We start from the raw sequence: 21,316 nt of genomic DNA, 5'->3' as shown, positions 1-21,316 counted from the left end.
TGGACATTTTTATTTTTTTATTTTTTAATAAAGGACTTGTCCCAAGCTGTCTCTTGTCTTTTTTACCATTTCTGACACTTTTTTTTGTGAATTGGTAGGGGTACAATGTACCTGTCACGGTCTCTGTACCTCCTTGTCCCTTACACCCCAGAGAGCTGTCCCCTGCTGGGATCGTTTGGGGTGCGGTTGTATTTCATTGTTTGTGTCTGCCTTGGAAGAAACGTATATTATGGGATGGATGTCCATGTGGAGGAAGGGGGAACTCCTCCAGCAGCCCCCTGCTGATAAGCTTGAATACAGCTGACCTGTGTGGCTATTGTCATTGGACAGTTTAACCCGCCCTGTTTACAAGGGTGGGAGGGAAGTGTGTCTGAGGGATTTTGATCTGTTGAAACATGTGCTGGAAGGAAGGCAGTTGTGTGGTTTTGCCAGTCCTGCAGCCTCCATCCAGGGAGTGGATTAGTCTTGGCTGTGTGCCATTTTGAGAGAAGATTACCCTTGGCTGTGTGCCATTTTGAGAGTGGATTAACCCTGTGATCACTTACACTGTGAGTAGAGCAAACTTTATTCTTATGTATCCAAGACTGAGCATGGACTACCCCTACTTGCCAGAACTCTGGTACTTCCTTTGTTTGGCCAGCCTGGTGCGTATTACCCTTTGTCAACATGGACTCTGCTACCCTGCTGTGCATTTATACTGTATTCCAGGCTCTTGCTTTGCCCGGCTGTGATAGCTGCTACCTGGCTGTGTGTTAACCCTGCTACCGTTAAATAAAAAGCTTTCTGGGTGCTCCTACTCTCCGTGTGTGTCTGTTACACCTACATCTCCGTTACAGTACCCCGTTATCAATTCACATAGGGGGGCCGGGATCTGGGGGTCTCCTTGTTAAAGGGGGCTTCCAGATTCCGATAAGCCCCCCGCCCACAGACCCCCACAACCACTGGGCAAGGGTTGTGGGGATGAGGCCCTTGTCCCATCAACATGGGTCAGACCCCAAAGCCCCCTCCCCATGTTGAGGGCATGTGGCCTGGTATGTTTCGGGGGGCGCTCTTTCATCCCCCCTTTTTTCCTGTAGCCTGCCAGGTTGCGTGCTTGGATAAGGGTCTGGTATGGATTTTGGGGGGGGACACCTACGCCATTTTTTTTTTAATTTGGCGCAGTGTTTTCCTTAATTTCCATACCAGACCTGAAGGGCCTGGTATGGATTTTTGGGGGACACCCATACATTTTTTTTTTAAAGTTTGGGTTCAGGGTTCCCCTTAATATTCATACCAGACCCAGAGGGCTTGGTAATGGACTGGGGAGGGAACCCATGCCCTTTTTTTTCAATTCGTTTTATCTATATTGCTGAGATCCGACAATTCATTACAGCCGTGATCAGTTTTAACCACTTGCTGACCCATCCGCCGCAGTTGTACTGCGACAGAATGGCACGGCTGGGCGAAACTACGTTATGTAACGTCGCTTCACCCTGTGGCCACTAGGAGGCGCGCGCCCCCCGCTCGCCCCCTGAGCCGATGCGAGTGCCTGGCGGTCACGATCACCGCTCTCCCGCGATTGCCGTTGACACACGGAGAACCGGGATCTGTGTGTGTAAACAGCGATCTGTCATCTCCCCTGTACAGTCCCCTCCCCCCTTCAGTTAGAACACAAACTAGGGAACACATTAACCCCTTGATCGCCCCCTGGTGTTAACCCCCTAACTGCCAGTGACATTTTTACAGTAATCAACGCATTTTTATAGCATTGATCTCTGTATTAATGCCAATGGTCCCAAAAATGTGTCAAAACTGTTTGATGTGTCCGCCATAATGTCGCAGTCCCAATAAAAATCGCAGATCACCGCCATTACTAGTAAAAAAGAAATTAATAATAAAAATGCCATAAAAATATCCTCTATTTTGTAGACCCTATAACTTTTGCGCAAACCAATCAAAATATGCTTATTGCGTTTTTTTTTACCAAAAAAATATGTAGAAGAATAAATATCGGCCTAAACTGAGGAAAAATATCATTTTTTTATATATTTTTGGGGGATATTTATTATAGCAAAAAGTAAAAAATAATGCGTTTTTTTCAAAATTGTCGCTCTTTTTTTGTTTATAGCGCAAAAATAAAAACCGCAGAGGCGATCAAATAGAACCAAAAGAAAGCTCTATTTGTGGGAAAAAAGGGCGTCAATTTTGTTTGGGTGCATCGTCAATTGTCAGTTAAAGCGACGCATTGCCCAATCGCAAAAAGTGCTCTGGTCAGGAAGGGGGTAAAATCTTCCGGGGCTGAAGCGGTTAAATGACTTTTTTTCCTTTAGAAATGTCATTTTGCTGTGGTACTGTTCTAAACACGGGAAAAATGCGCCACTTTACAGGCATACTATGGACCCCCCCCCCCCCCCCCAGGCACGATATATAAAGGAACATTTCATTTTTATTGTTTCACTTTAAGCATTAAAAAAAATCACTGCTCCCGAAAAAACGGCCACTTTACAAAAAAAAATTTGCATTTATACATGTCCCCTGGGGCAGGACCCAGGTCTCCAAACACTTTTTTTGACAATAACTTGCATATAAGCCTTTAAAATTAGCACTTTTGATTTTTCATGTTAGTGTCCCATAGACTTTAACGGTGTTCCGGCAGCTTTCAAATTTCCCCCGAACATCGCATATCGTTCGGTGTTCACCAAACAACCAAAGTTCGGCCCGAACTTATGCGCGGGCTGAACCGTTCGCCCATCCCTAGTAAGCAGGAAGGGAGAAAAATTTATACCCTACATGGTGTGCAAGAACAACTGAAAAAGGATTCAGAAAGATCTATATCAGGGAAATCCTGCTAAAGAAATGCTCCAAGGATGTAAGGAGTTAGTGGATGTCGTAGCCCTCCAGGCTCCCCCATATCTAAAATATCACTTTTACTGTAGTGAATATAGTAGCAGTTGTGGGAACACCCCAATGCTCACAGGAACAACTGAAGCAGGAAAGTAAAAAATCTATATCAGAGACATCCTACAAATGAAATGCTCAAAGGGTGTAAAAATCAAGTGGATAATTTTACCCTCTAGACCAAGGGTTTCCAAACATTCTAAATAAAGGGTCAGTTTACTGTCCTTCAAACTTTAGGGGGGAGCCGGACTGTGGTCAGCGGGAGTAGAAAATGTCCTGGTGTCAGTGGAAGTAAACAGTGTCACCTCTTTGGATTCAGTGGGAGAAATAATGCCCCATCATTGGTGTCAGTGGGAAAAATAGTGCCCCATCTTTGGTATTTAGGGGGGAGGTATAGTGACCCATGATTGGTTTCAGTGGGAGGAATTGTGCCCCATCATTGGTGTCAGTGGGAGGAATAGTGCTCCCATCATTGGTGTCAGGGGGAGGAATAGTGCCCCATCATTGGTGTCAGTTGGAGGAACAGTGCCCCGTTCTGTGTCAGGAACTATGCCCCAAGGGCCGGATAAAATTAAGCGAAGGGCCGCATCCGGCCCCCAGGGCCGCAGTTTGGAGACCACTGCTCTAGACTATCTATCTATATCTAAAATGTCACTTTTAGAAGAACAAAAGCTTTTAATAATTACCACCTACCTTATTCATAATATCTGCATTGGATTTAGCCAGCACCATTTCCAGGGAGTCAGTGACACTGGTGAATCTGAATTTTTCTGGGTGTTGGCGATACTTCTTCTCGCTCAGGATCTTTCCTGCCCTCTTGTTCTTCTCATCATCCAAGGAACCAGAGGGTGTCCAGCCAATTCCTTTAAGCCATTGCAAGTCCGACTTGTAGATGTTCTTGAAGACACACACAAAATTACATTTTACTGCATTCATTTGTTACATAAATGATAAATTACATTATTAAAACACCTAGAAGAAGTCTAAGTACAACCACTATAACAGGAAAAGGGTGCTAAGACCATGGAGCACTGAGAATAGAGGTTGTTAGTACATCGATATGGCTATGTATACATTTTATTGACTTCTGTTGGGATTTAAAATAACTATTATTTGAAATAATAATAAATGGTGTCCTTACATCACTCTGTATATCGTAGATCTTTCTTGCCTGTACCACATCATTCTGGTCAGGGAGACAGGTCCACTTGTGAAGGTAATGTTTATAGTCAATGTCACTGACTAATGTCTGGCATTTCTTGGCCAGCAATATTCCCAGCATATCAACTGGGGTATTGAACTTGGTCCTCCATTTTTCATACTCCTTTTTGTACTCTCTGTCACTCTGGATCTTGGCTACGTGCATGGCCCATACAGATTTGGGATCATCTTGTAGACTGCGGAAACCCACATGGTGACCTTTCTGCTTGCGGTAACCTTCTTTGTACTTGTACTGAAATAAGTTGTAAAAAGGTATAGAAGAGTAAATATCACAGGCACATTTATATATGTAACTTTCGAAAATGTATCTGTATTGTATGAAAAAAAGAAATAAAACAATTAAATTTATCATTTATATATAAGTTGAAATGTGCTTAACAGGATGCGTTTTAATAGGAGTATTTCTGTCCATTCAAAGTAAAATCTCAGACATTTTTTATTTGGATAGCGTTAAAAAATCCTTGCAAATGCTTGGGTATTCCTTGCAAAGTGAATTTTCACCAAATTTACTAAGCAAAGGGAAAATCCCCTTGCAAAGTGAATAATAGCCTCTTTGTCTTAGTGTAATATAATAATTATAAGTGTATATGATATACTATAATATATTAGTAAAGAATACATATACACTACAAAGCCTATACAAAACAAAATAACATTGTTGTTATTTAATAACAAAACAAATTATTTTGAAATGAACACCCTATAGATTGTAAGCCCTCACAAGCAGGGCCCTCGGAACCCTATTGTATTGAAAGTATTGTAACTATACTGCCTCTCTCTTTATTTTTTAGAATATAAATAAGCAGATAATACATGTACCAAAAATAGGTCTTTGGTTATACTAACCCTCATCAAAAAGAACCTGGAGAATATGAGTTGTTTTAATACACAATTTAATGCATGATATAATAAATAAAATATCATAAAATAATTTTCATTATATGCTTTCTAGAATACATTGAACTATATATTTTTGTTTAGTAAATGGTGGAAATAGTGGAAAATGTGCTGAATTACTTATCAATACATTCTTGAATAATAAAAGAAGATATAATTTAATATTACTGTTTAAATTACAGATTATTTTTGTATTTTGTATTGTATTTTTTTTTTTATGTGGGACTACATATAGATCTGGATTTTTGAAAAGTATTTTAAGCCTGTTTGAAAAATACAGACTGTGCAGATCAACTCCAGCTACAGATAATATTTGACCTGACTGACAGCTGAAAAGTGGTAAGCAGTCTGACAACATATATAAAAAATAAAATCTTACATCGCTGGCAATGTCTCTTGAAGCTCTGGCAGCCTTGATAGGAATAGCATCAGCTCGCAGGTCATAGCCTTTCTTCTTGATCTCTTCGTAGCCGGATTTGTAGAGTTTCTGTTAGATATATTTCATAGGTACACCATTTACATATAAAGCCATTGTTGGTATAGCAAATAGAGCACTATATAATGTGTATTTAGATCTTTAAAAATAATATCTTACTATATAGTTTAGACAACTTACAAACAACCTGGAGTCAGATATATATATTCTCATTTCTCATGTTGTTATGTAAGGTATAAAGTGTAGCACTTTACTATCTGCTAAACGGTAATTTTATTTATTTTTTTGCAACTATACACTAAGGGTCGGTTCACACTGAGGCAGCACGACTTGCAGCGCGACTGCCTCAGGCGACCCAGGACACGACCCAGCGGCAACTTGCAAAACGACTTCTGTATAGAAGTCAATGCAAGTCGCCCCCAAAGTAGTACAGGAACCTTTTTCTAAGTCGGAGCGACGCAAGTCGCTCCGATTAGAACGGTTCCATTGCACAGAATGGGACGCTACTTGTCAGACGACTAGGTCGCCTGACAAGTCGTCCCAGTGTAAACCGAGGCTTACAGTAAATTGTGACAAGTCTGGAATTTATTCATGCAGACCTAGAAGTGCAGTATTATGTCTTCTAATAATTTATCATCCTACATGGGTGTGATGTATACATGTGGGTATTCTTCTGTTATGCAGCAGCCTTTTATTATATTCTGAGCTACAGAACTAGAATTAATCATAACAGTCTATACCGTTGTCCTCATGGTGTTTGTGTGCCTTTTAAGCCCACTATCCAAATGGATACTGCCTCACGTAGCCACGAGTGCGTGACTGCATAACTTTTTTTGACAATACATTGTAAGCTCACGTGCAAGGTCTTATGGGAATGGTTTTCTGTGATACATACATAAAGTAGCATGCCCTCGGTCGGTGATATCACATGGAGGTGGGGCTATCTGGTGACGTGATGGGGTGGCAACATCCCTTAACCTCCCTGGCGGTATGATTATGTCAGATTTTTAATGCTGAAAGTGGTACAATTGTTTTGCATGGAAATTTGGCATTTTTATATTGTAGGCCTGTAATTCTTAGGAATAACTCACTTAAATCTGTCCAAACAAGAGTCTAGTAGACACCCCGGGTATGATAGTTTGAAACACAAAATCATAAATTATAATTTAATACATTTTCTTTCTACTGTCATCACACTTTGAGCAACAAACCATGCACATCCTTGTGGGTGCTGACTTTTTCTCAGTTGGTGGGATGTAGTCCATGAAGTGATGACCAGTCAGGCGTCCTGGGTTGACAACACCAGCAGCATGACGTCCAGCTCTATTCACAGTGGTGGTTCAGAAAGATCAGTTCGCAACTTTCCAAATAAATTCAGAATGAATCACAGGCTTGTCACTTTTTTTGGCAGAATGTAGGCATTCCACAAGGATTGCTCAAGAAGATGCCTGAAGATCTTCTTGTAATACTTTTTTTTTTTTAACACTCCCATGGTTTTGTTGTAGTCGATCACTACTTGTGGTTTCATGATGTCTTTCCCACCTTTTGTGTGTACCATGACAGTGGAGGTAATATGGATTGTATTCATTGGGCACACATCTTTTTTGTCACGCCATCGCAGTGTTATCATTTTACCTTTCTGCCAGGCAACCATTTCTCTAGTCTTGAGCTTCTTATTGCCAAAGATTGGAGGAATGTCACGCCGCTTAGCCCTAACGGTTCCACAGGCATCTGTTTTATTCTGCAGAAAGAACTCATAAAGTTCAGGAGATGTGTAAAAGTTGTCTGTAGTTACACATGTAGCGAGCACCTACTTTTAGGTAGGTGACCCTTTTTGCTAGCCTTCTATGTCAGGTAAATTTAGACAGGCTTGTGCTATTACAGCAGGCCTGTTGTTGTCAATTTCCATTTGAGTGGCAGGTAGTTTATGTGATAGTCTGGACCAATCATTGATCTGCTTGGTAATGCCCGGGACTCTCATATAAAAGCGGGGTCACATGGTGTCCGGGAGAGAGTTCGAGTCCAGTCCTGCTCTGAGGTGCGAGAGAGCCAGCCTGGTTCACGGAGGGGAAGGTGGAGGTTTTTCCCCTTCGGGGAGCCAACGGAGCTTCACCTTTGCGAGAAAGGTGAAGAACCGGTCCTCATGGAGGAACAGATGACATCTTACAGCATGTAGTCGCTGATGTTGTTGGCCGCCCCTGCAGGGAGGGGAGCGGGCCACAAAGGAGAAGAGGAACTAAGAGTCATTGCGGGAGAAGTAGAGACAAGTGGAAGGAAACTGGGTGATCGATCGCTTAGGAGCGACACACGAGCTATTGATCAAGATCAAGAAAAGCCCAAGGGAGGGGTACTGTCCAGAGGCTGAGGGATGTTGGTACGCAAGTCAGCAAGACAGGTGGTTGTGGCCTGTGACATTGGGTTCAGCATTGCCCCGGGATTCCAATCAGTCAAGCGGGAAAAGGTCATTCAGAGTGACTCTTCTTTAGCTCAACTTGGAAGTACCATGCATATGGGAAGTAGTGGTAAAAAGGTAGCGGTGAAGCTGCATGCACATATATAGAGATACAGACTGTTCTTAGAGGTTCTGCAGATAAAGACGTTATTCAGAGTGACTCTTTATTGCTTATTCTCTATCAAAAATCTACTTCCATCTTCCCTGATAAAGTAATCATCCAGTTTTGAATCGCTATCACCCGCAATGTTATGAGTCTTTGCAAGTGAAGCAAAGAAAAAGATCAGAAATCAACCAAAGAGCATCTCAAAGAAAGTCCTTCTCCCATCCCAGTTTAGGTTGATGAATAAAGCATGAATAAAGCATTAAGAAAAAGCATTAAGGACTATGACTTTTAAATCTATGGGCTGCGAGGGTTGAGTGGTAAACGTGAATTACGGATATAACAAATATTCAGCCGCTCCTTCGGGAGTAAGCGCTGCACACAATATCCCTGATTTAGCAATGGCTCAATCAATGAAAGAACGGAAGATGTTGCCATTCCATAATGACTGTATTTTGGGTTGAATTTGGTTCCTGTCCCAGTGTATTGGACAGAATTCCAAATGGAACCAGTTGTCGATTCACATAGCATGAAGGATTTTATGCTAAATCGTGCTCTCTTTGATGCCATGTATTGTATCCAGCTGAGCCTTCCCTTGTAGGCCATTAGACTTTCATCTATGCTGATTTCTCTATCTGGCACATAGCTCCGTTGGAAATTCTTCAGAATCATTTGATATACTTCCCAAATTTTCTTGAGTGTTGGTGCTGGATGAGTAGTTTCATCAAATTCTTCATTGTTTTCAAAATGCAAATACTTCATTATCAGGGAAAATTTGTACTCTGACGTGACCGTGCCAAAGAATGGAGTGGCAATTAATTTTTTCTGCAGGAGTTTCCCCACCACTCCCTGAAGAATTATTAGGCCCAGAAATGTCCAAATGTCCTCTTTGGTCACTGGTTCCCACTTTCTACTTCTTGAAAACTTCCAATGCGTAGCAGCTTGTTGCTCTTGGTACCGGTTTGTCTCCTATTTTTTCAATAACCTCATCGATCAAAAATAGTTGTAGGTATGCCAAGGGGTTGTCATCATCAACATCCACTTTCATACCAGGTGCTCCAGTAAATGGAAATCTTGGGGGCACTGCGTGATCCGTGATCCGTACCGCAGTCAATAGAACACCAAGTCCGCACATCACTGAACTCAGTTGCAGGATCGTCGCTGAAATCACTTTCTGTGTCTGATGACGAATTTCCCCACAAATCACTATCACTCAATTCTGCAAGTGATTCTGTATCGCTATCGCTGTTTTCCAGCAGGTCATAAACCGCTTTTGATGTAGAGGCATGCTTTTCGGATGCCATGGTCGTTCTCCAGTTTCCATGCAGAAAGAACAGTAAAACTGCAGGCAAGGTACTGGACAAAGCACTGGGGGGCAAACTGAGGTCAAATGATTTGATATAGTAATGTAATCCAATAAGATTACAATGTATTGTATGTGTTGTGATTTATACGTTTTGAATCTGCTGCCGGTTCCATTCCCCTGCACCACGGCGTTCACAGGGAAGGGAAGCCGGAACACACAGAGCATCAGACAGAAGATCCAGCCACCGGACACAGTCCCGGACTACATCGCGGGATTGTAGGGACAAGGTAAGTCACCTCTTCCAGGATCCAGCAATGCAGTCCCGAGTGTGGCTCGGGGTTACTGCTAATGGTACTGAAATTTCACCCCGAGCCACACTTGGGAATACCACCAAGGAGGTTAAGCATTTTAGCAGCAGCAGGCAGTGTCGGGAGCCAAGCTTTTTTTTTTTCCTGATCTGTGGTGGCGGCAGGCATCATGATTGATGATGGATCTACACTTGGGATATTCCACTTTATTTTTGATTTTTCCATAAAGGACTTGTCAAAAACTACTTCCTGTCTTTTTGTTTATTTGTGAATAAGTGGAGGTACAGTCAGGCCCATAAATATTGGGATATCGACACAATTCTAATCTTTTTGGCAATTTACATCCAAATCAGGTGAACGGTGTAGGAATTACAACAGTTTGTATATGTGCCTTCCACTTTTTAAGGGACCAAAAGTAATGGGACAATTGGCTGCTCAGCTGTTCCATGGCCAGGTGTCTGTTATTCCCTCATTATCCCATTTACAAGGAGCAGATAAAAGGTCCAGAGTTCATTTCAAATGTGCTATTTGCATTTGGAATCTGTTGCTGTCAACTCTCAATATGAGATCCAAAGAGCTGTCACTATCAGTGAAGCAAGCCATCATTAGGCTGAAAAAAAAAACAAACCCATCAGAGAAATAGCAAAACATTAGGTGTGGCCAAATCAACTGTTTGGAACATCCTTAAAAAGAAAGGACGCACCGTTGAGCTCAGAACCAAAAGACCCAGGACACCACGGAAAACAACTGTGGTGGATGACCGAAGAATTCTCTCCCTGGTGAAGAAAACACCCTTCACAACAGTTGGCCAGATAAAGAACACTCTCCAGGAGGTAGGAGTATGTGTGTCAAAGTCACCAATCAAGAGAAGACTTCACCAGAGTGAATAAAGAGGGTTCCCCACAAGATGTAAACCATTGGTGAGCCTCAAAAACAGGAAGGCCAGATTAGAGTTTGCCAAACAACATCCAAAAAAGCCTTCACAGTTCTGGAACAACATCCTATGGACAGATGAGACCAAGATCAACTTGTACCAGAGTGATGGGAAGAGAAGAGTATGGAGAAGGAAAGGAACTGCTCATGATCCAAAGCATACCACCTCATCAGTGTAGCATGGTGGTGGAAGTGTCATAGCGTGGGCATGTATGGCTGCCAATGGAACTGGTTCTCTTGTATTTATTGATGATGTGACTGCTGACAAAAGCAGCAGGATGAATTCTGAAGTGTTTCGGGCAATATTATCTGCTCATATTTAGCAAAATGATTCAGAACTCATTGGACAGCGCTTCACAGTGCAGATGGACAATGCCCCGAAGCATACTGCGAAAGCAACCAAAGAGTTTTTTTAAGGGAAAGAAGTAGAATGTTATGCAATGGCCAAGTCAATCACCTGACCTGAATCCGATTGAGCATGCATTTCACTTGCTGAAGACAAAACTGAAGGGAAAATGCCCCAAGAACAAACAGGAACTGAAGACAGTTGCAGTAGAGGCCTGGCAGAGCATCACCAGGGATGAAACCCAGCGTCTGGTGATGTCTATGCATTCCAGATTTCAGGCTGTAATTGACTGCAAAGGATTTGCAACCAAGTATTAAAAAGTGAAAGTTTGATTGATGATTTTTAATCTGTCCCATTACTTTTGCTCCCTTAAAAAGTGGGAGGCACATATACAAACTGTTGTAATTCCTACACCGTTCATCTGATTTGGATGTAAATACCCTTAAATTAAAGCTGAAAGTTAAAGCACATCTTGTTTGTTTCATTTCAAATCCATTGTGGTGGTGTATAGAGCCAAAAAGATTAGAATTGTGTCGATGTCCGAATATTTATGGACCAGACTGTACTATGTACCCCACACGCATTTAAATGGGGGGCGGGATCTGGGGGGTTTCCAGATACCAATAAGCCCCCCACGCAGACCCCCACAACTCAGCCAGGTTTGTGGGGAAGAGGCACCATGAGGACAAAGTGATTTTCCGGGGGGGAGGGCAGAGCCCCCCTACCTCAAAACACACCCTCCATGTTGATTGGTTCAGGAGCGGAGGGCGCTCACTCATCCCCCCCTTTCCCGACCTGCTGGACTGCATGCTCGGATAAGAATCTGGTATAGATTTTGGAGAGGACCCCATGCCATTTAAAAAAAATATATATTTGTTCTGGTATGGGTTGGTGGGGACCCCACATAGTTTTTTTCTTATTTTTTTTCATTGCAAGCAATTCATTTTTTACATTCAGCTGTCAGCGGGGAACCCCACAGACAGCTGATGACTCATCTGTATACAGGATACAGCAGCTGCACGCTCCTTAACAGCCAGTACACATTCCTTACATACCGTATGCCTCAACCACTACATAATTACTGCAAGCATTTAATTATTTTTTTCCTTCTGTGAATGGAGTTTAATGTCTGTTTATGCTGTATTTACCAAGGGTTTTCATGGTTTTACCACAAAACGGTATAGTGAATTGACAGTTTCAGGATCACATGTGGTATCTTGGGAAAATGTGTCTGGACACCTACCTACCGCATGCGATCTGCTTTTGTGAATGAAGCCTGCTATATTGCTTTCATTTATACAGTACTGCCTTTGTACTTACATCACTGATATTGATCAGGTTTGCCTTTGCCAGGAGGATTTCAGGAGTGTCTGGCATGACATGGATCTGTCTCTTATCCTTTTCCCAGGCTTCTTTGTAAAGTTTCTGCAAGACAAAAAATTACATTAATGTAAATAATTCCTCAGAAACTTAGAATGCAGTCTACCAGAGGTTCCCACCCATACCTGGGTGCTTTTTTATTTATTTTGTCAGATATGAACAATGCTAACATATGTGTGCAGCACATTGTATATTTACAAAGTCAGTGCAAAAGCAAATTAGCGCTGACTGCTAGGATATTAATCACAAATTCCCACAGACACAAAAAAATCTTGTGTAAAGCTTTCCCAGAAGTGTGTAGGTATTGAAAGTTGATGTTTTGCTCAGTATTGGAGTGGTCAACTCTATAATAATGTGCTTGGTTTTGGAATAGGATATGAAACAAGCTCGTATAGGTTAGGTTCCACAAACATTTGACCATTTAGTGTATGCATCAGTGGAAGTACAATTGACTGATACACAAAATGGGATTTGTAAAACACTAACCTAGTTAGCTGAAAAACAAGTATTTAAACGTGCTGTAATAAACTGTGTTTGAGTGATTTTTACATCTAAATTATAATAAACAGATTTTTTTGTATAATCCTTTAGTATATTACATCTCCGGGTGTCTTTGATGTTATCTGGCTATTTTAAATGTTGGTAATATTTAAACAAACTTTGTCAAAATATATAAAAGATAATAATAAAATGTAAAAATAAATATTTCCAAAATACATGAAATGTGTAAATAACAGAATTAAATGAATGTGTTCCATTTACAAACCGTTTACCTGATTTATTATCTGAGCATTATTCTTGGCCAAAACTAACTCCATAGAGTCAGGTATGCTTGTAAAGTGGAAGGTGTCTGGATGCTGACGGTATTTCTTCTCACTCATGATATCCATGGCTTTCTTGTTCTTCTCAGCTTCCTGAGATCCAAAAGGAATCCATCCTACACCCTTCATGAATTCATTGTAGTCTGCCTTGTAGACATTCTGAAAGAAGGAGTAGAAACTGAGTAGAATCTATGTCTCCAGTTTTCAGTAAGCTGTATAGTAACGAAGAATGCATAGCAATGGAAGATATGACCTCCTCACACTCAACACTTACATCACTTTGTATCTCATAGACTTTTCTTGCTTGAACAAAAGCTGTCTGATCAGGCAGACAAGTCCAGTTGTGCAGGAGTCGTTTGTAGTCAATATCGCTGACCTGGGACTGGCATTTTTTGGCCAATAGGAAGCTGAGCATGTCCACAGGCATGTTAAACTTTGTCTTCGACTTCTCAAAGCCTTTCTTGTACTCCCGGTCACTCTGGATCTTGGCCACGTGCATGGACCATACTAACTTTGGATCATCTTTAATATTGCGGTATCCAACATGGTGTCCCTGCTGCTTCCTGTAGGCTGTTTTGTATTTATACTAAAATAAGAAAAGGAAAGCATTCATAAAAGTCATTGGTATTATATAATAACATTTTAGCTTTCATTTTTCATTTAGTTCAAGTCTCCATTAAGTAAATGGATGTTTCTCAAATATCTTAGGTTTTGAGCTCAACAGAAACAATGGTAGAATTACTTTTCAAATGAGTTCTCCACCCATAATAGAGATTTAAATTAACAAGCAGCTTCATTTAACTCAAGGGGACTCTGGCAGTGAGATCTCTGCATCCAAGTTCTCAAATTTACCAACCTGTCTTGGCCAGTTAACAAACAAGCCAGTGAAACGTGAAATGCTGACTCCTGCTTTCATTATGACCTTGATAAAGAATCAAATTCAATAGCTTCTTTGAAGAAAACTCTCTGGTGAAGTGATCTCGCTGAACTCATTGAGTGATATAAGATGCCAGTGGGTGACTAAACCCATACCTCTTCAAAACTGAAAACTTGTGTGACAGACTGACCTTCTGACACTTTGGGTGTTTCTTACACTTGTTCCTTAGTCATTCAGATCTTCTAAAGACATATTTTCTAAAACTGGCCATACATATGAGACGATTGATAGATGCTGCTGATTTTAATTTAGATCATTCAATGAACTCACATTGATAGCAGCAATGCCAACTAGTCAAGTTCTGACATTGTGTATATGCTATAGTCCGCCCACCACCACCACCCATCCATTCTCTCCATTCCATAAACTTGTATGCTTGGGTCAACCAAACAGACAGTCTAATAAGGTCTTTATAATCTATTTTTTTTGTTAGTCCTAATTAAGTACACAAAAATACATTACAGTCATACTTACATCACTAGCAATATCTCTTGAGGCTCTGGCTGCTTTAATTGAAATAGCATCTGGTCTTAGATCATAGCCCTTCTTAATGGTTTCTTGCCATCCAGATTTGTATACTTTCTACAAAATACAAAAGAAAAACAACTGTTAAAACTTTTCCAAATCTGTACAAAACTGTACAGGGTATGAGACAGGTGCTAATGTCGTATCCCATTGGAAGAATTTATCTCACTCTATTGCTTAGATTGTACATTCAGAACAACAAACTTGACAACATTTAGAACAGTGAGCTATATATTTCAATGTTTCAGATTCCATTTGTTATCTGGAATCAGAATGATAGTTACTGGGTAAATGAAGTAGATCTGTCATTAAACATGGCAGGGAATTACATCCTCTGTTAAATACTTGAGGAGGGAAGTACTTTTTTTTCTTTACTCTCTGAATGGAGCTCAAAGAGTAAGTAGGAGACGAGGAAGGGAGAGGTGAGTGGACTGATTTGCTCAGTGAATCAGGGCATTTTCTTTTTATATTCAAGTATTCCTAAAGCTGTCCATTGCTGGCTGAATCTGTTTGACTTATGACTATCTAAAACAAGGAACTATTCAAAATAAGAAATACTCTGCCACGCCTGATTTATTTTTTTGGTTACTTTAGGGGTCTCATTCCATCATATTGTATTGAAAATATTCCTACACATAGTACTGGAAACATTAGTTAAAATCATATTAAGGTTAAGTTCTTAAACTTTCATTTTATTTATTGTGTTGTTGTTGTTGCTGCTTATAGAGTGATATAGTCTGGCTAGGGGAAAAGATGCTCTTTAAAGAGTTAGGTATTTTCAATAGCTACCAAATGGGCTTCAGCTTTCATATTGTGGAAAGAATACATAAAATTAGTCATCAGTTCAATTTTTGTCTTAATTTTCTGCATTACACTTTTAATGGATCCGTACCCTAATCTGGATTTAACATAAGCGAATTTGGGGAACTTGTTTCAAAGCATAACACAATATCATTCAGCTTTTATATACAGACAGGCAGTTTTCATAATACATTTTGAAGGATAACAATCTAACATTTTAGCAATACTACTTACTTCACTGAAATTGATCATGTTCTGTTTGGCCTGAAGAATGTCTGGTGTGTCTGGCATCACATGGATCTTTGTCTTATCCTTCTCCCAGGCATCAATGTACCGGCGCTAATAAATATAAAGATAATATTAATTAATTTGCATCATCAAAAAAGATCCACAGCAGTGAATATATTAAACTATTAAAAAATATACAATATTAAATAACTATGATAATACTCCACAGTATTAGTAGTGCTAAATATATTAAATGATTAAGGAAAATATATGCAAATATTAAAGATTGCCTTCAAAGATAGATCAGCTCTAATAGCAAAGTGTTCCAAATAATTGTTAAAATTATGGCACCTATGTTTATAATGTAACAAATGTAATGTAATAACTTACTTTATCCATAGTGATAGCATTCTGCTTGGCTAAATCAAGATCCATTGAATCCATATGTTTGGTAAAGGAGAACTTGCTGGGATGTTGGCGGTATTTGGCATCACTCAAAATCTCAGAAGCTTTCTTGCTCTTCTCAACATCAAGAGAGCCCAGGGGAGTCCAGCCCATTCCCTTGTACCATTGATTGTAGTCTAGCCTGTATTCATTCTGCAGATCAGGGATTAAGATATTCTTTTAAACCTTACAAAATACTCTCATGCAATGCAATCTTTTTTTTTTTTTTTTTTTTTTTACAAATATTGAGTTTGTGTTTTAGGTCAATGTTTTAGGTCAATTTCTTAGCTATAGATAGAGTGGATGAATGGGTAAAAACTTTACTGGGTTTCTATCAAGTTGTTATCAGTGTTCACACTGGTGAGATTTTCCTTTACTTCCTGTCTGATGCAGGGTTTTTAAAGGGACAATGGAAAGTCTATCCAATGGGAAAAAGAGTCAGAAGCAAGAACTATTTTTCAGTTGAATGGTTAGAGCCCTTGTGAGTTTGTTTTACCTATCTGTGCCTTTATGTCCTCAAAACATTTCAAATGTATTGTCCTGGTGTCAAAGAGTATATAATTGAGTGAAAATCTCTTCAGAATCTCCCAGAGCAAGCAGTAAAAATCTGATAGAAGTTCTAACCCTTCCCTTCTTATTTCAAAATAAAAAAGGTAGGCTAGAGTTTTTTAAATCTTGGCAACAAACTTGATCACTGAAAAAGGATTTCCAAGAAAAACTGATGTGTCTTTCTAAATCCTATAAATAAATATTTTGGATAGATTGCAGTATTATTAATATCCCTGTCTCTCTCAACTGGGGATATTTGCCCTTTCAAAAATTTGGATTGTCCTTTTCTTTAGCAAAATCCAAAATTTCACAATTTTCATTGGAACAGGGGGCAAGGAAAAATCAACTGGTCACACCTTTTCTGGTGACAACTATCTAACAGGTGATTTCCCTCACTTTGAAGAAATTTCTTCATACTTCCTTTTGTGTCTCTAGAACAGAGAGCAAGGGTAAATCTCCCCAATACCACAAAGACAGAAAAACTCACAGTATAAGTAAGAGTTAGAAGCCCTGTATATTACTTCCAATGCAAAACAAAGTATAGGCTTTGTATACGCTTTACATTACACAGAAAGCAGTTGTATTTTAGCAAAAATATAGTTGAATATATTTATGCAGCAATTATAAAACCAACAAAGGCTAAAAAGCCTGTCATTTCTGCAGATTTCATTTATTTTTCTTTTAGTAACGTGCAAAAATTGTCTGATATTTAGTCTGTGTACGTTTTATAATTGTGCTCATGACCAACATAAAGCTGCTTCAAGCATATTTGTTCTCATCAACACCCCATGGCTGCTGTGAGATCTTTAGTAGCAGAAAATAAGATTCTCTAATTGACTCAGGAACTTACATCACTCTGGATCTGGTTCATGTTCTTGGCAAGCTGGACGTGCATGGCGTCTGGCAGCAGGATGTAGTTGTGGAGGAGATTTTTGTAATGGGAATTTGAAGCAATATTCTGGGCCGCCTTTGCGGCCATGACACTGAAGGTGGTAAGTGGTGTGTGGTACTTGGTTTTTGTCTTCTCATACTCTTTCTTGTATTCACGGTCGCTTTGCATCTTGGCTACATTCATGAAATGCACCAGTTTGGGATCATCCTGAAGGTTGCGGAATCCCACCATCTTTCCTCTGGATGCTTCATAGGCTTTCTTGTACTTATACTGTGAATTGAGAATAAATGGCATGTTAGAAATCTGTAACATAATGTGAAAAGTAAGTAAAAAAATTGCTATCAGGAAGGCTTTTATTGCTGAAAAGATGTCTCTTCTGCAAACAAAATTTCTTACCTTCCCGCTAGCAAATATCTAAAGTTTCCACCCTGGGCTGAGTTTGCCTTTGTACTGGGGTGAATTAACTCCCTTCCCTTTGCAAGAGTTAGGCCACCCCCCTGGACAATCAAGGTGGAGATGCCAATACAGAAGAAGGTTAGGCAAAAATGTCAGAGGCAGCAACTGTTGATGTAGTTCCTCTTTACGCTGGCTAAATGAACAGATTGGGTATATCTGACAAGTATTTTCTTGCTTTGCTTCTGCACCTTAACCACAGCAATGGGGTTCATGTACTAAAGGCGAACTGATTGTGCATTTTTGATGTGCAGGTGTACTCTACAAATTCAGTTGTTCCACATCTTAGTAAATGAGCGAAAGTGCTGCTGACGTCCATCATCCAATCATGTGCAAGCAAAAAGGCAGTTTTTTTAAAATTTTCCTTGCATGTGATTGAGTGTTTGTAAAAAAATCGAAGCTTTACCTCATTTATTAAGCTCTGGAGCAACTTCACTTGCAGAGTGCACAGTCTATTTGCCTTTAGTAAATAAACCCCAATATATTCTGCAATATTTTCCTGCTCCTGTGTTGATGGTATATCTATTTTCTTGCTGTGTTGAATGTGATTGGGAATTATTTAAAACCAAGGTCAGGTTTTTATAGGTTCATCCTCTCTATAGGGTTAATTTACTGAAGGCAAATAGACTGTTAATTCTGCAAGGAAATTTTCACTTTGCAGTTGAATTTTCCCCTAGCTTAGAGAAGAGGTGAAGCTCTGCTAACTTCTATCATCCAATCGAAAGCAGGCAAAAATACTGTTTTTTAATGAGTATTTTTTGCAAAGTGTATTTTCATCACATTCACTAAGCTATTCTTTTGCAATTATTTGCAAAAGAATAGCTTAGTGAAAACTCCCTTACAGAATGAACAGCCTATTTGTCTTTAGTAAATCAACTACTATAGGTTCTCTTTGAACATTGTCACCAGAACAGAAAGTCATGAGAAATCCAAAATTTTACAGTTCTCACTAGAACAAGAATACAAGGGAAATCTTCCAAGGGGAATATCTGTTTTAATGGCCACTGCCTAAGGAATTTCTCTCCTCACTTTTGAGAGATATCTTCTAACTTTCTGGGTAAGAAGTAAAGAGAAGTGGCAAGCAGTGAAGGGATATTTCTCTAAAAGGACACAGACATAAACCTTGACAACAATGCTATTACCTATTTTATCCAAAACAAATAAGTTTTAGCTTAAAATAAAATGTATCTGATTCTCTAAGATGGATAAATAATGAAGAATAGAAGGCCATAAATACTTTACTTTCCTGTAAGAAATGCAACTCTAGACTCGCATTGGAGTATAAAAACAAAGATGCTTGGTCAAATGATTAGTAAAAGATTACTTAAAGAGGGCGATTAGTCATTCTGATTCCTGATACCTTCTTTATTACATGTAATGTGTCTAGGCCTTCACTCCTTCTGCCAACTCTAAAGGGGAACCTAGATCAGCATTTTCTTCAGAAAGATCAATATTGCAGCCATTTTTATATGCTTCCTAGCAAAACTGTTAATATACTGTACGATTGCAAGGGTTTGGTCTTGATTTACAGCACAATCCCTCACAAGGCCACTTGGTGGTAGTCTTTTACTGCAAAGAAAGAAATCTATTTTCTTGAAGAGATAATTCAAATAAAAAAGGAATTAACTACTCTTATCCAAACCCTCTCATCCAATCCTCTTCCCTCTCATGCCAATCATTTAAAACATTCACGATGAGATCTCCAGTGTCCTGCTTTCTCCTCCAGCTAACATATCAGGTCCAACACCACACTCAGTACTTTCCTCCTTTGATCCTGTTACTACCAAGGAAGTTGCCAAACTTCTTTCTGAGGCTCACCTCACCACCTGTCTTCTGGAGCCTCACAACTACTATGGCCCCCTTCCTGCTCTATCCTACACTCTCTAACCCACATCTTCAATCTCTCCCTCTCCATCAACACCCTTCTCTCCCTTCTCAAACATTCACTGGTTACCCCCTTACTTAAAAAACCCTCACTGGACCCCACCTGTTTGAATAACTTAAGACTCATCTCTCTGCTCCCATTTGCCTCCAAGCTTCTTAAACAACTTATCCACATCCATATGAGTTGCTGCCTCACTGATAACAAGCTTCTTGACCCGCTACAGTCTTGTTTCTGCCCACAACATTCCACTAAAACTGACCTACTAAAACTCATTAATGACCTACTAATTGCTTAAACCAATGGCCATTACTCTATATCCATACTCTTAGACCTTTCCACTGCCGTTGAGCACCCACTCCTCCTCAATAAACTCCACTCTTATGGCCTCTGCAACTCTGCTCTTTCCTGATTCTCCTCCTACCTATCCCAGCGCACCTTCAGTGTCACGTACAACTCTATCTCCTTTGCTTCTCTTCCTTTTTCTGTTGGGGTACCCCAAGGCTCTGTCCTTGGGCCCTTCCTATTCTCCCTCTATAGCTTTTCCCTGGGTCAGTCGGTAACCTCTCATGGATTCCAATACCACCTCTACACTGGTGAAACCCAGATCTATCTGTTTACTACTCACCACCTCACCCCCTCAATCTCTGCATGTACCACAAATTTATTAAAGGACATATCAATATGGATGTCACATAATTTCTTCAAATTCAATGTGTCTAAAACTGAGCTTGTAATATTTCCTCCTTCCCATTTTCCCCCTCATGCCTTCACCATTAAGATCTACAGAGTGCTAGGTGTAATCCTAGACTCTCACTTCTCCTTCAGGGCCCACATATAATCACTGGCTAAATCTTGCCACCTTAATCTGCGCAGAATTTTCAGACTTCACCCCTTTTTAAAGTGGTTGTAAATCCCAGTCATGAAATTTGAATAAAACATATCAATATGGATGTCACATCATTTCTTCAAATTCAATCTGTCTAAAACTGAGCTTATAATATTTCCTCCTTCCTGTTTTCTTACTCATGACTTCACCATTGAGATCAGTAGCACAATTACTGGTCCCTCCACCAACACCAGGGTGCTAGGTGTAATCCTAGACGCTCACTTCTCCTTCAGGCCCCACATCTTATCAATGGCGAAATCTTGCTTCCTTAATCTGTGCAGCATTTTCATACTTTTGCCCCTTCTTAAAGCAGTTGTAAATCCCAGTCATAAAATTTAAACAAAGCATATATATCTGTAGTGTTTACTTCTCTCTCTCCAAAGCTCTGAGTGTCGTTTCTCTCTGGTGCTTGTTCCTCTGTTATCAGCATGAGTCACTTCTGAGAAATTTTCTCAACACATGAGATAAAATTTGTGATGGGGAGGGAGAGAAGCACACAGCTTGCCTATTTAGAATATAGCTCTGCGTGTATCAGACAGTGTATTAGAGCTGTAACTACAGTTCTCTACAACCTCCTCCGCACTCCTCACAGATGCAGAAGAATTTGTTTTATTGCTGTGTATCATCTGAGGCTAT

At 40.0% G+C, this 21,316-nt stretch overlaps 1 protein-coding gene across 22 annotated transcripts in view; it reads right to left on the bottom strand.

Annotated features, from left to right (window-relative positions):
- Positions 1–21,316, bottom strand: part of NEB (nebulin) — a 309,390-nt gene that overhangs the window by 176,398 nt on the left and 111,676 nt on the right. For all 22 annotated transcript variants that reach the window (XM_073634160.1, XM_073634162.1, XM_073634163.1 and 19 more), the window contains exons 42-51: positions 17,415–17,726; positions 15,962–16,168; positions 15,578–15,682; positions 14,492–14,599; positions 13,355–13,666; positions 13,033–13,239; positions 12,200–12,304; positions 5,375–5,482; positions 4,019–4,330; positions 3,571–3,774 (exon numbers count right to left, since the gene is read on the bottom strand). In XM_073634160.1, coding sequence (XP_073490261.1) covers positions 3,571–3,774; positions 4,019–4,330; positions 5,375–5,482; positions 12,200–12,304; positions 13,033–13,239; positions 13,355–13,666; positions 14,492–14,599; positions 15,578–15,682; positions 15,962–16,168; positions 17,415–17,726 — 1,980 coding nt within the window. The remainder of the gene's footprint in view (positions 1–3,570; positions 3,775–4,018; positions 4,331–5,374; positions 5,483–12,199; positions 12,305–13,032; positions 13,240–13,354; positions 13,667–14,491; positions 14,600–15,577; positions 15,683–15,961; positions 16,169–17,414; positions 17,727–21,316) is intronic.

The sequence above is a fragment of the Aquarana catesbeiana genome, linkage group LG06 (assembly GCF_042186555.1).
Source record: "Aquarana catesbeiana isolate 2022-GZ linkage group LG06, ASM4218655v1, whole genome shotgun sequence".
Classification (NCBI taxonomy): Eukaryota; Metazoa; Chordata; class Amphibia; order Anura; family Ranidae; genus Aquarana; species Aquarana catesbeiana.
This window is presented reverse-complemented; position numbering and strand designations above follow the sequence as displayed.